Raw genomic sequence first — 18,031 nt, 5'->3', positions numbered from 1 at the left:
AAAGTGGCTTGTTGGTGAAGAAGTCCTGGGCCCCCAAGAAGGTCAAGGTCTTAAATTTGGAAGCCCTCCTGTTGAAAGCCTCTGGGTCAGAGTAGAAGGAGGGGGAATCCAGGAGATGCCCTGGCACAGAATTTGGAATTGAAGGAATTGGGTATGTCTGGTCTAGTGAAAAGAAGGATTAGGGGTGATATGACAGCAGTCTTTTTTTTTTTTTAATTTGATTTATATGCCACCCTTCTCCGGAGACTCAGGGCGGCTTACAATGCATTAAGCAATAGCCTTCATTCTTTTGTATATTTTATACAAAGTCAGCTTATTGCCCCCACAAACTGGGTCCTCATTTCACCTACCTTAGAAAGGATGGAAGGCTGAGTCAACCTTGAGCCTTGGAGAGATTCGAACCAGCAGAAATTGCAGGCAGCTGTGTTAATAACAGGGTGCACTAAACCACTGTACTATCAAGGCTCTTGTCTTCCAATATCTAAGGGGCAGCCACAAAGAAGAGGGGGTCAACCTATTCTCCAAAGCACCTGAAGGCAGGACAAGAAACAATGGATGGAAACCAATCAAGGAGAGAAGCAGCTTAGAACTAAGGAGAACTTTTCTAACAGTCAGGACAATTAACCACCCTCCCAAAATGTGGGTCTCCACTTTTTGAGGAGAGGCACGAGCTTCCCTCCTGGGCCTCCTGAGGTGCACATTCTCTGTCTTCTGCCTTTCCCTAATTGTTATTTCCTGTGGCTTCCAGGGCCCTTTTCACACCGGGCTGGTAGCTGCTGCTTTCCACAGCTGCTGCTCGTCCCCATCGGGGCCTAAAGTCCAGGGCTGGAACATGCTGGCCTCTCTTCCTTATCGGCAAACACAAGGTGCTTTTCCCTGGGATGATGCCCGCCTCTAATGCCTCCCACTTCTATTCTCCCTCCTGCACCTTGCTTGGCGTGCCAGGACTGGAAGCTCTGCACCCCTGGCTCTCCATCCCTCTGTGTGTTGGGTATGCAATCGCTCTTCTGGGGAACTTCACCATCCTCTCTGTTGTGAAGACCGAGGCCATCCTCCACCAGCCCATGTTCTACTTCCTCTGCCTGCTCTCCTTCGTCGACCTGGGCCTCTCCACCTCCACCCTGCCCAAGATGCTGGCCATCTTCTGGTTTGGCCTGGGGGAGATCACGTTTGACGCCTGCCTGGCCCAGATGTTCTTCATCCACACCTTCACGGGGATGGAATCCGTGGTGCTCCTGGCCATGGCCTTCGACCGATTTGTGGCCATCTGTGACCCTCTGAGGTACACCGTCATCCTGACCAAGGAGCGGGTGGCCTGGATGTGTGCCGGGGTGGTGTTGCGACCAACCCTTCTTGTGATTCCCATCACGCTGATGACTCTGCGCCTGCCCTTCTGCAAGCCCCACCTCACCATCGCCCACACGTACTGCGAGCACATGGGCATCGCCAAGCTGGCCTGCACAGACATCCGGGTGAACAGCATCTACGGCTTGTTCACCATCGCCTTCCTTATGCTGGACTTAGTCCTGATCTTTGGGTCCTACGTGCTGATCCTGAGGGCCGTTTTCCACCTGCCTTCCAGGGAGGCCCGGCTCAAATCCTTGGGCACCTGCAGCTCCCATGTCGCCGTGATTTTTGTCTTCTACACACCAGCCTTCTTCTCCTTCCTCACCCACCGCTTTGGACACAACATCCCCCTCTTCGGCCACATCCTCATCGCCAACCTCTACGTCATTCTGCCCCCGATGCTCAACCCGGTCATCTACGGCGTGAGGACCAGGGAGATCCGGAAAAGAATCCTGCGCTTGTTCAGCTCCGGAAGGGGGCTCTGGACTCACACTTCCTGATGGTTGGGGTGCACATGAAAAACACAGATATATAAAAATATAAAGAGAGGGCAAAACCACACACACACATATATATATAATATATATATGGCTTTAATATCTCTTTATGTTTTTAACTGTATATATAAAACCATAAGCTGCCCAGAGTTACCCTATGGTAAGATGGGCAGCCAATACATTTTATAAATTATGTATATAATGTAATATGTACGTACGTACATAGTGTGTGTGTGTGTGTATTTATTTATATAGTACCTATAGATACATATGTATGTGTATATATACATACATATATACATACACAGACAGACGCACACATATGAAACATATGGTGAGCACATGAGAGGAGAGAAGCAAACACATGCAATGCACGTAATGATATACGAAACATCTCAAGGGGGACGGCAGTGGCTCCATAACTGGATGTCCAGTCCAGCTGCCCAGGTGATGACCTCTGGCATTGCTTCATGCAGATCTTCTAGGGAACCACCCCATGCACGTTGTGGGCAGTCTTCCACAATATGCTTAATGGTTTGCATATCAGCACCACAATGATAACAAGGGGAATCAGCCCAACACACATGCACACACCCCTACCTACCTACTTTATGTCAGAGTTTGCTGAACACCAGTTACCTACAGCCTTAACCCATAGCAGTGGAGCATTAATAGCAAGAGCACCTAGACTTAAGATACCACTTCACAGCCCTCTCTGAGCGGTTCACAGAGTCATCCTATGGCCCCCAACAACCTGGGTCCTCATTTTACTGGCTTGGGAAGGATGGAAAGCTGAGTCAACCTTGAGCCAGTCAGGATCAAACTCCAGGCTGTGGGCAGAGTCAGCCTGCAATGTTGCACTCTAACCACTGGGCCACCAGGGCTCCTTATTAAAGTACATAAATTATAACATTTAATCAAAGATCTTGTCTTTATTGAAGAAGAAAAGGTTCATCAACTAATTCAAATGATGAAAGCTGGATTTCATAGCATTTCATAAAGCAATTTTTTAAAAAAAATATTTTTATTTCTCATAACACATTTACATGTACAGTCATTTCCATCATTTTTCATTCATTACTTTCATTTTTCATTTTTCGGGACTGCTCTTTTACCCTTTACCTTTACTCCAACCTTTCCTCTTCTCCTCCCGTCTCTTCCTTCCTCTTTCTCCTCCTACTTCCTTCGTTCTTCCTCTCCTTCTTTCCTACTTCCCTTTCTCTTCCCCAACTCCTCTCTTCTTCCCTCCTTCTAACCTTCTCCTTTGCTCCTCTTTCCCCTCCCTTTTCTTCCTCTCCTTTCCCCTTTCTTCTTTCTCCTCTCTTCTTCTTCCTTCCTCTCGCTCTACTCCTTCCCCTCTCTCCTGTTGTTTCCCTTTTCAAAGCGGATTTTTAAGGGGCAGAGAAGCATAGATTTTAGAGTATCGCCAACAACATTTAAGAAAAAGGGGCCTTATAAAATTTATGTGTTGCCCATCTCAGCATCCTGAGCGACTCCTAGGCCATTCCTTCTGTAGCCTTGACAGGAATATCTGGGAAGAATATTTCAATTAGCCTGATTTTGCACAGAAAATGTCTTTCTTATCGCTCATGAGCAGCAAGGGCATGTGGTTAAGGATTTTTTTTTTAACTGAATTTTATGTTTTTCTTTTTGCGATCCGATCCGTTGCTGCACCATTTACTCTTTTCTGGCTCCATTCAAGGCTTATGTCAAATCCAGATGGGTCGTGTCCCTCTCAGATCAGAACAGGAGGAAGGGTCGGTGAGAAGGGTCAACTGTAGTTCGGCCCCACCAAAATATTTCCAGTCCAGTGAATAAACTGGGCATTCAGTGGCAAACTGACATTCCCACAAACTGTGGGAGACATTACAGCTGAAAACAGCAGCTGGATGCTGGATCTGGACTGCCAAAATCTCTCTGGAGAAAGGAGATATCTTCAGATTGCCCATATAAACTCTGCACAACTGTTTCCTGTGAGAGGATGGCAGAAACCAACATTTTTTGCGGTGAGCTTGCAAACAGCTGGGATTGCAGGGTTCATAGCCCTCAATGTAGCCTTCTGGAAATCAAAATTTGCTCAAACCCCACTTCTTAAATCATTTTATATTTTACTTTTTTTCCTTTGCCTTTTTAAAAATTGAGAACCTTTAGAACCGCACATTGGATCATATTCACCTAATATGTTTTTCTTCAAACCTTTGGGAAAGAAAGTTTAATTATGACTTTATTGTGTTGCAGAAAAATTGGAGGGAGTGGAATATACAGCCAAAGGGTGATTACGGTGCTGTTTTTAGAAAGTTTAAAGCTGATTAAGGGTCCAAATGAACCCTTCATGAAAAGAATCCTTCCCTGGGAATCTTTTTATGTTTACATCTGGAAAAAGAATGTTATGAAGACTTTGAAGGTAGGTCACTAGAGGAAAAAAACTAAATTAATGGATCCGTTATGACTTTTGAACTCTGAAAATAATTTTAAAGATCTGCTATAATAGAATAACTAGATGATGCTATAGAAGAGAACAAGTTCCATTAAAAGAATCATCTGTTCAGAGTCCGGTGTCTTTGTGATTCTCCTGAGCCTGGGTCAGTCTAATTGGGGAAAAGAAGTCATGACACCATGTATATGGTGTACGTATATATGTACTTACATATTGCACAGTTCATGGAGTTTATAAGAAACAAAAACTACAAACTAAGCAGCCATTAAAAACACACTCTCCATTAACCCACAAACCCCAAATACAAAAATATGGCCAGCATAAAACCAATCAGAAAAACTGAAACGGGAAGGTAGCTTCACATTACCAGTCGTGCACCTGTGCTTCAGCCGGGAGGGGCTTGGAAGAGATAGACAAGGGAGAAGAATGCCTAGGCTGGCACCCCGGGCATCTACCCTGGCAGAAACCCATCCCACCACCTGGAGGCCCCTGGAAGCCCTCAGCTTGAGCGGCCACTCAGGCCTCCTCTTCTCCACTTAGGCTTGCAAGGCTGTGACTAGCTGAGTTTGGTTCTTTTCTTGCAGACCTTTCATTAGCCAAACTAGGTAATATCCTCAGTGCTACCGGTAGTGATAATGTTCCCTAGTTGGGTCATGAAACGCCTGCAAGAAAACCACCAAGCTCAGAGAGCACCAAGGACTCCCTCATCTACAAAGATTCTCCTTGATGGGTAAGGGTGTGGCTGTCGGGGCAATCCAGCCTCCCATCTCCACCTTGCCAACTCTCCAGGCCCCAAAACCTGCCCATCCTAGGCCACCGACCTGCCACTGACTTCCTGCCACTCCTCTCTTTGTGAAGCAGCCTTCCTGGCTCTCACTTTCTGGGTGTGCAAGGCAAGACGACAGCAGGCTCACCTGCTGCTTTTACAGCCCTCTCTAAGCGCCTTACAGAGTCAGCCTCTTCTGGCCCCCAACAATCTGGGTCCTCACTTGACCCACCTCGGAAGGACGGAAGGCTGAGTCAAACTGGAGGCTTCTCCAGGCTGTGGGCAGGGTTTGCCTCCTTGACTTCTGACAGTCCTTGACTTACAACGGTTCATTTAATGACCGTTCGATGTTATAACAGCATTCACACTTACAACCATGATGGTATCCCCAAGGTCAGGTGATCAAAGCTCAGCCGCTTGGCAGCTGGTTCATATTTATGACGGTCCCAGTGTCCTGGGGGTCATTTGATCCCCTTTTGTGACCCTCTGACCAGCGAAGCCAATGGGGAACCAGCCTTGCTTAAAAACTATATTATTAATTTAACACCTGCAGTGACTCACTTAACAACTGTGGCAAGGAAAATTATAAAATGGGGCAAAATGCACCCTTAGCAACAGAGGTTTTGAGCTCAGTTGTGGTCATAAATTGAAGACTATCTGTCCTTTAACCCCTTCCCCATCGGGGCTCTGGGGGAAGGATGCCCTGTGCAAGGTGGCCCAGGGGCTTTCAGTGAATGTCCCCCCCCTCAAGGAGGCTACCTTGCCCTTAGCAAACAGGCACAAACCGAAGGGAAGAAAACACCCTGGAAGCCGCAGCCTTCCCCCACTTGCAGGGTCGGCCCTCCAGATGCAGAGCTCTCCATCTGGGGGTTAAGGCCCAGCTGCTTGGGAGAGCTTCTGGGCAGGGGGCGATTCTCCCACGAGGGTGACTGGTGGGTGGTCTTTGATCACTGGATTACCTGGGGCTCTGAATGCTTTGGATGCTTGCAGGAGGCCCTGGGCAGATCATTTGACCCCGCTAAGCTCGGTCAGTCTTAACCTTGGCCATGCAATCGGCTGTTGGGGCCTAAGCCGCTCTCCCCATAGCCCCCCTTGTTTGGGTCAGGGCAGGTTGCCAGAACTCCCTGCCTTGTTTGCCTAGAAGGCAGGCTGCTGTTCCTCTCCAGACGATCAGGGACCATTTGGGGCAAAGGAGGCCAGGCCGTAATTAGTCTACGGGCCCTTGAGACCCTGGCCAGGATGGGACTTCTGGGCTCTTTCAGGAGGGGCCATAAATGCCACCCATTCTCGAAGGAAGACGCTCAGCCTCCTAGTCGCCTCTTGCTTCTCTTCCTGCACGCCCCTCCCTAGCCATTCTGCCTGCATCTCTGCAGCAGTTCCCAGTGAAGATCTGGACTCCTTGACCACTCAAGACTTTCCTGGCCAGCAGTTCTCACAGCTGCCAGGACTCTTTGCTGATTGACTGGCGACTGTGCAGCTATTGGAGGCAGAGACTGTGTGGCCGGTAGGAGGGAACCACACCTAACACCCCCCCCCCAATGAAAGGATGTGGCCCTCCAACAGCACCCACTTCTACTCTCCCGTCTTTGTCCTGCTGGGTGTCCCAGGGCTGGAGGAGGCACATGGCTGGCTCTCCATCCCTTTTTGTGCTGGGTTCCTCATTGCTCTTCTGGGGAACTTCACCATCCTCTCCGTTGTGAAGACCGAGGCCAGCCTCCACCAGCCCATGTTCTACTTCCTCTGCCTGCTCTCCTTCGTCGACTTGGGCCTCTCCATCTCCACCCTGCCCAAGATGCTGGCCATCTTCTGGTTTGGCCTGGGGGAGATCACGTTTGACGCCTGCCTGGCCCAGATGTTCTTCATCCACACCTTCACGGGGATGGAATCCATGGTGCTCCTGGCCATGGCCTTCGACAGGTACGTGGCCATTTGTGACCCACTGAGATACTCCACTATCCTCACACAAGCCACTGTGATTTGGATATGCCTGGGCATAACTCTAAAGCCAGCCTGTCTGATATTTCCGATGACTGTAATGTCGAAATGCCTGCCTTTCTGCAGTGCCCACATCAACATGCCCCATACCTACTGCGAGCACATGGGTATCGCCAAGCTGGCCTGCACAGACATCCGTGTCAATGTTTTCTATGGCCTTTGGGTTGCTTCCTTTCTTGTGCTGGAGTTGATCCTGATCGCCGCTTCCTACGCGAAGATCCTGCAGGCTGTTTTCCGGCTTTCCTCCAAGGAGGCCCGGCTCAAATCCTTGAGCACCTGCAGCTCCCACATTGCTGTGATTTTTGTCTTCTACACACCAGCTTTATTCTCCTTCCTCACCCACCGCTTTGGACACAACATTCCCCATTTTGCCCACATCCTCATTGCCAACCTCTACGTCATTCTACCCCCAATGCTCAACCCGGTCATCTACGGAGTGAGGACCAGAGAGATACGGACACGGGTGCTCCGAATTCTTTCTCAAGGGCGTCCCGTTGGGAGACACTCCGTGAAATGACTTCTCCATCGACTAGTGGAAGGGAGATGAGGCAGAAGCTTCCCGTGGTCCCCTCCAGAGGAAGTGACACCCACTGATCTGTTATGGCTTTGTCACAGACATTAACTGAGGGAATTGAACACAGGGATGTAAGACTTTGACCCTGGCTGCTTAAGGAAACTCAGCTGCCCAAGGAGTCTACAAGGGCGAAATAGTAGCTTGTTGGGTAGCAGAACTCAAGCCAATTCAAAACGGAAAATATTTGCAGTAAATATGTAGGAAAAGTAACTGTGGTGAATGATGCCTGCGAAGGGGGAGCTGGTGTGATGGACTACAGTGAAGCAGCAGTTTCCAAGGAAGCAAATGCCAAGGAGGGGGGAGGGTGGGGGGGGAAAACAAGAGGCAGAACAGCCTAGAGCTGGATTGGAGACATAGGAAGAGAGTCAGAATAGCCACTACCTAGAATCTCCTAGGATATATCCAGTGATTTGAGATTAGCACGGGTTTAGTCTGGCAAGATTCCGTCGATTGGGCGTAAGCAAATAAAGAATTTAACTTTGGCTGGATTGTTTTATGTAGTTCTTGGGATGGGCTCCACAGCTCCTGCCCTAAGGGGAAGCCTACAGTTTTAGAGCTGGGAACGAGGGAGGTCCCGTTGAAAGGCAAGAGTGGAGCTCACCTAAAGCAAGAACAGGTCCTCCTCATGCAAGTTCCAGACACAGACTTTGCAATGGGGGCCGAAGGGTTCCTTCCAGCTGCAAGGAGCCCCCTCCCATTCTTGACTTCTCCCTATTAGTAAGGATTCAGTTCAATGATTGTGCAAGAACTGTATCACAGGCATTATCCTCCAGTTAGCAAGCCGCTAAATCTCTTGCAAAAAGGGACTCTAACCAGGAATCTGACCAAGGTCTGCTTGTGTTGGTTTTGTGGCCATGACTGATTGTTGCTGTGTTGCTCAACGTGGTATCTGTCTCATCAAACACTTAGTTTATCAACAGTGGGATACTGGTGTAGATACTTGGCGCTCTCTGAGCTGGGTGGTTTTCTTGCAGATATTTCATGACCCAAGTAAGTAACATCATCAGGGCCAAAAGGGAGTGGGGGTTGCCCTCTCTTATATACTAGTGACTTGCCCTGTCAGTGTTGCTGGGGTTTTTCTTGAGGGTTCCTTGAAGAGGCTGATGTTTACTGTTTGATTATTTGTCTGAATTGGTAGTTCCTTGATTCGAGTATTGTTTACTTTTTGTCTGTTGGTGTAATGTTAGTCTTGGTGTTACCCTCTGCTCACCTGGGTACTGATTGCTGATGAGGTGTTTTAGTCTTTTTGCTTCCTTTTGGGCTTTTTTCATTGCTGTTTTTTAATGGTTTGTAGATTTTGTTATCTCTATGAGCCTGATTTGATCTGGTTGATTTGTTTGAGTGCCAGGATTCTCTAGCATTTAGCCAAAACTACCAATTCAGACAAATAAGCGAACAGCAAGCAACAGCCTAAACCAGGAAGTACCAAGAACATTCCCACCAACACTAGCAGGGGAAGCCACTAGTACGTAAAAGAGAGCAAACTTTCTAGCACTGATGACGTTACCTAGTTGGGTCAAGAAACATCTGCAAGAAAACCACCAAGCTCAGAGAGCATCAAGGACCTCTCAGTTCAACATTGAGCTACAAATATTCTCTTCTATCAGTATTGCTGTAGAAGGGAAGGGGACAAAGGGGGAGAGAAACAGAGAGACAGAGGGAGAGGGAGGGGGGAGAGAGAGAGGAGAAATAATATAATAGACCCAAATCAATCTTCAGGATGAAGGACTTATGGACTCTTGTCCCAGCTCAACACAGGGTCCGTGCCCTTTACCCAAACTTGGACCCAGCAGAATTAAAGAACTTTTGTCCAGTCTCCAACTTACCTTTTGTGGGGAAGGTTGTAGAGAAAGTGGTGGCACTTCAGCTCCTACGGACATTGGATGAAACGGATTATCTGGACCCTCTTCAATCTGGCTTCAGATCTGGCTACAGCACGGAAACTGCTTTGGTCGCACTGATGGACGATCTCTGGCGAGCCTGTGATGGGGGTCATTCCTCTATCGTGGTGCTACTTGACCTCTCAGCAGCTTTTGACACCATCGACCATGGTATCCTACTAGGCCGACTAAGGGAGTTGGGAGTGGGAGGCACCGTGTTACGGTGGTTCTCCTCTTTTCTCTCCAATCGGTCTCAGTCGGTGTTGATAGGAGGACAGAAGTTGACCCCTAGGCCCTCGTTTTGGGGTGCCTCAGGGCTCGGTCCTCTCTCCCCTTCTATTCAAACCACTGGGGGAGATCATCCAACGATACGGGGTGAGATATCAGCAGTATGCCGATGATACCCAGCTGTATATCTCTACCCCACATCATTTCAGTGATGCAGTGGATGTGATGTGCCGGTGCCTGGAGGCTGTGAGAGACTGGATGGGAGTCAACAGGCTCAGACTTAACCCAGACAAGACCGAGTGGCTGTGAGTATTGCCTCCTAAAGACTATGTCGACTGTCCATCCTTGGTTCTGGGGGGGGGGAGAAATTGCCCCCCTCAGAACGGGCTCGCAATTTGGGTGTCCTCCTAGACTCACAGCTAAGATTAGAGCAACATCTGGCAGCTGTGGCTAGGGGGACCTTTGCACAGGTTCACCTTGTACACCAATTGCGACCCTACCTGGATCGGGAGGCTCTTCTCAGAATCACTCATGCCCTTGTCACCTCACGATTAGATTATTGCAATGCGCTTTACATGGGGCTACCCCGAAAAGTGTTTGGAGACTACAGCTGGTCCAGAATGCAGCCGCTCAAGCGATCGTGGGTGCACCTAGGTACTCCCACATTATACCAATCCTCCGTGAGCTGCACTGGCTTCCTATTGGTCTCTGGTCACAATTCAAGGTGTTGGTTATTACCTTTAAAGCCCTATATGGCTCAGGGCCAGGCTATCTTCGAGACAGTCTTCTACCGCATAGCTCCCAGCGACCGGTAAGATCCCACAGAGTTGGCCTCCTCCGGGTCCCGTCAGCTAAACAATGTCGGATGGCAGGTCTGCGGGGGAGGGCCTTCTCTGCGGCTACCCCGGATCTCTGGAATCAGCTACCTCCTGAGGCCCGGACCGCTCCCACCCTACTGGCCTTCCAGAAAATGGTGAAAATGTGGCTTTTCCGGCAGGCTTGGGGCCTTTGATCTCGCCACTGCGATCTTGCAAGATCCGGCCATGAGCGGTGTGTATGCGTTTTTTAACGTCTCTTATTGTATATTGTTCATATTGTCTTTGTTGTAAGCCACCCAGAGTCCTCAGAGACTTGGGCCGCATAGAAATACGAATAATAAATAAATAAATAAACTGAACACACTAAGGTGATTGCAAAACAAGCTTTGTTCTGCAGAAGGAAGGATACAGAGAGCTCCCTCTCAAAGTCTGTGTGATCCCCTCCCCCATAATGTCCACAGGTGGGTTTTATGGAGCATTAACCAAAAGTTATAGCACGTTTAACGCCACAAGGTCACAAGTTGTTCTCCATCCTCCCTTTTTACAGTAATTTCTTTACCCTATAAGCTCTGCCGACTGCTAGCAGTTTGATCCTAACCGGCTGCAGGTTGACTCAGTCTTCCGTCCTTCCAAGGTCGGTTGAATGAAGACCCAGATTGTTGGGGGCAAAAGGCAAATATTGTAAACCTCTCAGAGAGTGATATAAAGCACTATGAGGTGGTATATAAATCTAAGTGCTATTGCTATTACAGGCAGTCCTTGACTTACAACCACAATTGAGCCCAACATTTCTGTTCTTAAGTGAGACGTTTGTTAAGTGAGTTTTGCCTCATTTTATGACCTTTCTTGCCACAATTGTTAAGTGAACTACTGCAGCTGTTAAGTTAACAACACAGGTATTAAGTCAATCTGGCTTTCCCATTGACTCTGCTTGTTCCAAAGTCACAAAAGGGGATTACATGGTTCTGACACAGTGCGATCGTCATAAATATGAATCAGCTGCCAAGCATCTGAATTTTCATCATGTGACCATGGGGATGCTGCAACGGTCATAAATCTGAAAAATGGTCATAAGTCCCTTTTTTCAGGGCCTTTGTAACTTTGAATTGTCACTAAATGAACTGTTGTTGTAAGTCAAAGACTACCTGTACTACATTTATTCACTAGCCATCTCACTGACACGTGATTCAAAAAAAGCCCTGAGCATTATTTTAAAAAAGGAACAAAAACATTTTTTCCCATTTTAAATATGAGAATCCCAACATTCAGTGTTGAAAATAGGGCCCACATCCTGGGCTCCAGCTGAATTTAAAAAGGGAGGTGGGGGGAGAAAAGTAGAGAAAATGAAGGTCTGCAGACAGAGCAGCAGATGGCGCTGTTTCACCATGAATGGAGAGTTCCTGTTGACAGAGGCCAGAAGATGAATCTCTCTCTCTTAGACACACAGCTGCTAATCCAAAACCAGTGGCGGGAAATAAACACAGAAAAGAAGCCAAAAACCTGAACCCAATCCTCGGCCAGAGGTTTTATCTTTTTCTACCAAAAGCTGTCTGAAAGGAGGATTTCTTTGCTTCACTTCCCTGCCCCATCCAGCCTCTTGGGGGGTCCCAGAGGCTCCTGTGCCAGCCGCAGGTGACACCAAAGGATTCTCTCTGGCTCCAAAAGGCCCAATGTTGGCAGGGGAAGCTCCTGCATGCCCAAGCCTGGACAGCTCCAACATGTTGCCCTCCCCCATGGGAAGAACTTACACATGTATATAACTGTTAGAAATATTGTATAGGAAATCAGGTTGACTAGCCCATGTCCCCCCCAAAATTACTGATTAACAGCCTCTGAAATCCTTTAAATTTACAGCAAACATAAGAATTAAACACTTACTTCAAATTGTGTACCCACACAAGCAAACAAAGCTCAGTTAACGCAATGTAAACATAATTATAACGCTCACAGTTCAAACAGAGATCCAATCCACATCATTTGATTTAATCAATCTCTTCTCCAGATCAACACGTACACAGCCCCACACCCCTCAAGCGTCACCCAAGAACCAGCGTGCACCCGTATCTATATCCCTCAAGACCCACACCAAGGACACACAGACACCCATCACACACAGCCCTTTAGCACATCGCTCTCTCTCTAGCTGCCCCCACACGGAAGCCTCTTTGCTTTGGGGAAGGAACAATGCTCCTTTCCTCACAGCCGTCTGGACCCCCAATTCTTCTTCTGAAAGCCCCATAAGACAGCACGGGGGGGTCTTTCCTCAGCCTCCCAGAGCACCAATCGCAACCCCAGCAGGATGAGGGCCCTTGGCCAAAGAAAGGTTGCTGGATGGAACTCCATGGCCAGCAAATGATCCGGAGGGCCGGCTCTGATCTGGGACTTCTGGGTGGGCCTTGTTTCTAACTCACACTTCTGGCCAGCCCAAATTTTGCAGCAAAATGATGAAGGGACTCTTGCTTTGCAGCAGGGGTGAAATGCTCCCAGTTCAGACTGGATCACCCGATCCGGTAGCGATGGAGGCGGGTGGTTCAGAGAACCGGTAGCAAAAATCCCTGCCCCCCCCCATGCCCATCTAAGCCGCACAATCATCAGAGGTTTTTTTCTTACTTTTAAAAGTAACTTTTTTCTACAACCTCTTTGGCTGAAAAAATGTTTTTAAAAGTTTTTTAAAAAGCCTCTGATGATCGTGCAGCTCAGCTTGGGTCGTCAGAGGCATTTAAAAGAAAAAAAATGCCTCTGACGATCCCAGCTGAGTTTTTTAAAAAGCCTCTGCCGATCAGGCAACTCAGCTGGGATCGTCAGAGCCTTTTGAAAGCATTTTTTTACAACCTCTTCACAGAAGAGGTTATAGAAAAAATGGTTTTAAACGTGTTTTTTTAAAAAAAATTGGCCACGCCCACCCAGTCACATTAGACCCCCCACCAAGCCATGCCCACAGAACCGGTAGTAACAAATTTTAGATTTCACCACTGCTTTGCAGGAAACCCCAAGATCCTGGGTCAAGTCCCTTCTGTCTCTGCTAAGCAGCACCCCAGGAGATGGTCAAGGGGGAAAGGAGGAGGCCTTCCCAAAAGTGCTTTTTCAAAAGGCAACTGGGCTTTCCTGTTTTTTTCTCTTGAAAAAGTTTCACTCCTCATCCAAGAAGCTTCATCGGTTCTGAAGAAGCTTCTTGGATAAGAACTGAAACATTTTCAAGGAGAAAACAAAGAAAGTCCCGTTGCCTTTTGAAAAGGCTCCGTTGGGACAACCAGGACCTGGAGGATTGAGAAGCTCCATAGACAGGAGGTCCTCCCCATCCCTCGGAGTGGGGCTCATCCTGACACACACATACAGTCAGCACAAATGGGGGTCCTTATTCTGGAAACTAAGATACTTTTGCCAATGAAGCAACGTGCTCTAATGATATATACAAGCTTCACTCCTAAGTGAAGGTGACAACTAAGAATCGTGCACCAAAAAACCCAAGTTATACTTTCCTATCCCTTAATTGTCTCTCATTGCTCCCCTTGGTGTAACCAGTCAGGTTCGGGCAGGATGTTTCCCTAAATGTCAGTCCAAGCGTCGTTTGGTGTGCGGCCCCCTCCTTCTTGAGGCAGCATCTCCAGGTTCAGCACCTTCATTTCCCAAAGCATTCACCCCTTCATCCATCCCCCTCCCCACAGTTCATGGCAGATCTCATGCCAAGGACAGCAGAGCTAGGAGGAGATCTAGGAAAAGGCAAGTATGACATTCTGACTATGGGTCAAACGATTGGCAACTTCAAATCTCAACCAACAAATGCTCCATCTTACACATTGGCAACAAAAATCAGAATACTTAATGCAAACTGGGCGGATACGACCTCGTAGATGACCCTCACTCTGTCAAGGACCTAGGAGTACTCATTTCAAAAAATCTAAGCCCCAGAGCTCACTGTAACAGCATTTATTTATTTATTTATTTATTTTTGAATTTGTATACCGCCCTTCTCCCTGAGGACTCAGGGCGGTGAACAGCCAAATAAAAAACATCAAATACAAATATTAAAATACAGTTAAAAAATATATATAAATTTGGCCCCATTAATTAAAACAATAAACCAAACAATTAAAAAACATGTAAAAAGAATTAGGCCAGCCCGGCTTGTTGGAAAAGGAAGGTTTTAAGGGCACGGCGGAAGGCACTGAGGTCATGGATTCTCCTTATCTCAGGGGGCAACTGATTCCAGAGGGTGGGAGCCCCCACAGAGAAGGCCCTCCCCCTGGGGGTCACCAGCCTGCATTGTTTGGCTGATGGCACCCCGAGGAGGCCCTCTCTGTGGGAGCGCACGGGTCGATGGGAGGTCGTCGGTGGCAGCAGGCGGTCTCGGAGATAGCTAGGCCCTATGCCATGGAGCGCTTTAAAGGTGATAACCAACACCTTGAAGCGCACCCGGAAGACCACTGGGAGCCAGTGCAGCTCGCGCAGGAGCGGTGTTACATGGGAGCGCCATGCTGCTCCCGTCACTACCCGCGCTGCTGCATTCTGGACCAGTTGGAGCCTCCGGGTGCTCTTCAAGGGGAGCCCCATGTAGAGAGCGTTACAGTAATCAAGGCGAGAGGTGACTGTGCACAGGGAATCCCGATCAAGAAAGGGCCGCAACTGGCGGATCAGGCGAACCTGATAAAAGGTCCCCCTGGTTACAGCCGTCAGATGTTCCTCCAAGGACAGCTGTGTATCCAGGAGGACTCCCAGATTGCGAGCCCTCTCTGTGGGGGCCAAAGACTCGCCCCCAATAGTCAGTGATGGAGTCAACTGACTATATCGGGATGCCGGGAACCACAGCCACTCAGTCTTGGAAGGGTTGAGCTTGAGCCTGTTCCTCCCCATCCAGATCCGTACAGCCTCCAGGCACTGGGACATCACTTCAAGGGCATCATTGGGGTGGCCTGGGGTGGAGATGTACAGCTGAGTATCATCAGCGTACTGATGGTATCTCACCCCAAAGCCACGGATGATCTCGCCCAGCGGCTTCACATAAATGTTGAACAGGAGGGGCGAGAGGACCGACCCCTGAGGCACTCCACATATAAGAGGCCTCGAGGTCGACCTCTGCCCCCCTGTCAACACGAACTGCGACCGGTCGGAGAGAAAGGAGGAGAACCACCGTAACACGGTGCCCCCCATCCCCAACTCTTCCAACCGGTGCAGCATGATACCATGGTCGATGGTATCAAAAGCCGCTGAGAGGTCTAACAGGACCAGAACAGAGGAGCAACCCCTGTCCCGAGCCCTCCAGAGATCATCAACCAACGCGACCAATGCCGTTTCCGTGCTGTGCCCAGGCCTGAAACCAGACTGGAACGGATCCAGATAGGATGTTTCCTCCAGGAATTGCGGAAACTGTCGCGCGACCACACTCTCAACAACCTTTGCCAGAAAGCGAAGGTTGGAGACAGGACGATAGTTGGCCAATATTGCCAGATCCAGGGACGGCTTCTTGAGGAGAGGCCTCACCACCGCCTCTTTCAAGGCCGCGGGGAAGTAACCCTCACTCAATGAAGCGTTGATAACACCCTGGAGCCAGCCTCGTGTAACCTCCCGAGAGGCCAGTACCAACCAGGAGGGACACGGGTCCAGTAAACATGTGGCCGCACTAAGTCTCCCCAAAATCCTGTCCACATCATCGGGAGTCACAGCATCAAACTCCTCCCAGATAACATTCTCAAGACTATTCCTCGTCACCCTGCCCTGATCTACCCAGTCAGAGTCCAAGTCCCCCCGGATCTGAGCGATTTTGTCATACAGGTATTGTCCGAAATCCTCCGCCCTGCCTTCCAAGGGATCCTCCCGCGCTCCCAGATGGAGCAGGGAGCGGGTTACCCTGAACAGGGCTGCCGGACGATTCCCTGATGACGCAATAGAGGCGGAAAAGTAATTACACTTTGCCATCTTCATCGCCACTAGGTAGGTCTTAATATGCGACCTTACCAGTGTTCGGTCAGATTCAGCGCGACTGGCCCTCCAACCGCTCTCTAGGCGTCTTTTCCGGCATTTCATCTCCCTCAGCTCCTCGGTGAACCAAGGAGCCGCGAGGGATCGACAGAGGGTCAGAGGCCGCAAAGGCACGACTCGATCCAAGGCCCCACCAGCCGCCCGATCCCAGGCAGCTACCAGGTCCTCGGCCGAGTTGTGTGCCAGATCATCAGGAATTGGCCCAAGCTCCGTCTGGAACCTATCAGGATCCATCAGGCGCCTGGGGCGGACCCATCTAATTGGGACCGCCTCCCTGCGGCGGGGTGTAGCGGTACGAAGGTCCAGACGAAGGAGTGAGTGATCTGACCATGACAAGGGTTCCATGTCTATATCCCCTATAACAAGATCACTCAACCACTGGCCAGAGACAAAAATCAAGTCTAGAGTGTGTCCCCCCCCGTGAGTGGGGCCATGAACTAACTGGGTCAGGTCCATGGCCGTCATGGAAGCCATGAACTCCCGAGCCATCCCAGACGTTTCACCAACGGATGGCAAGTTGAAATCACCCATGACCATAAGCCTGGGTGTATCAACTGCCACCGTGGCTATCATGTCGAGTAGCTCAGGCAGGGCTGCTGCCACGCGGCGGGAGCCAGGTACGCAAGCAGCAAGCCCATCTGAACCCCATGACCCCATCTCACGAAGAGGGACTCACATCCGGTAGTCTGAGGCACAGTGGTCTCCCTCGGACCAAGACCTTCTTTAATAATAACCGCCAAACAACCGCATTGCCAAAAAGGCATTAAGAGTTGTTAATCTAATTTTGCAAAGCTTCTTCTCCGGTAACATTGTACTGCAAACCACAGCATACAAAAACTTTACCAGACCAATTCTTGAATGCAGCTCATCTGCCTGGAATCCACACTATATAACAGACATTAATACAATTGAGTGAGTCCAGAGGTATTTACGAGAAAAGTATTCCACTCCTCTGCTCGCAATAGAATACCTTATGCCACCAGGCTTGAAATTTTGGACCTGGACAACCTAGAACTATGCCGCCTATGGTCTGACCTAAACTTAGTACACCAAATTTTTTGCTACAACATCCTACCTGCCAATGACTACTTCAACTTCAACCTCAACGGACAAACAATAGATACAAACTCAAAGTTAACTGCTCCAAACTCGATTGCAGAAAATACAATTTATAGCAACAAAGTGGTCAATGTCTGGAACTCACTACTTGACTCGTTACATCCTCAAACCCCCAAAACTTTAACCTTAAACTGTCCACCATGGACCTCACTCCATTCCTAAGAGGACCATAAAGGGGGCGTGCATAAGTGCACCAGCGTGCCTACCATCCCTGTCCTACTGTTCCCATTTATTCGTACTCATTTAATATGTATATACTTATACCTGTTCACACTTATACTTGCTTTCTCATACTAACTGCTTGACAAACAAACAAACAAACTAACTAACTAACTAACTAACTAACTAAATAAATAAATAAATAAATAAATAAATAAATAAATAAATAAATAAA

General features: G+C 48.7%; 2 protein-coding genes across 2 annotated transcripts; both read left to right on the top strand.

The window, feature by feature from the left end:
• Positions 1–871: 871 nt before the first annotated feature.
• On the top strand, positions 872–1,847 carry LOC148113253 (olfactory receptor 52E4-like). Its single transcript, XM_087895642.1, has one exon. The coding sequence runs from the start codon at positions 882–884 to the stop codon at positions 1,845–1,847; it is 966 nt and encodes a 321-aa protein (XP_087751768.1). The 5' UTR covers positions 872–881.
• Positions 1,848–3,423: 1,576 nt separating this feature from the next.
• Positions 3,424–9,112, top strand: LOC117670859 (olfactory receptor 52E4-like). The gene has a single exon (XM_087894567.1). It carries the CDS (start codon positions 6,594–6,596, stop codon positions 7,557–7,559), a length of 966 nt encoding a protein of 321 aa, XP_087750693.1. The 5' UTR covers positions 3,424–6,593; the 3' UTR covers positions 7,560–9,112.
• The last annotated feature ends 8,919 nt before the right edge of the window (positions 9,113–18,031 follow it).

This window comes from Pantherophis guttatus, chromosome 5 (assembly GCF_059756535.1).
Source record: "Pantherophis guttatus breed Tessera chromosome 5, ASM5975653v1, whole genome shotgun sequence".
Taxonomy (NCBI): Eukaryota; Metazoa; Chordata; class Lepidosauria; order Squamata; family Colubridae; genus Pantherophis; species Pantherophis guttatus.
The sequence above is the reverse complement of the archived record's forward strand: the minus strand, read 5'-3'. Positions and strand labels throughout refer to the sequence as shown.

Bases quoted from the DNA above. Each gene is read 5' to 3' on its own strand.
- LOC148113253 (XM_087895642.1), top strand. From the start codon at position 882: ATGATGCCCGCCTCTAATGCCTCCCACTTCTATTCTCCCTCCTGCACC.
- LOC117670859 (XM_087894567.1), top strand. From the start codon at position 6,594: ATGTGGCCCTCCAACAGCACCCACTTCTACTCTCCCGTCTTTGTCCTG.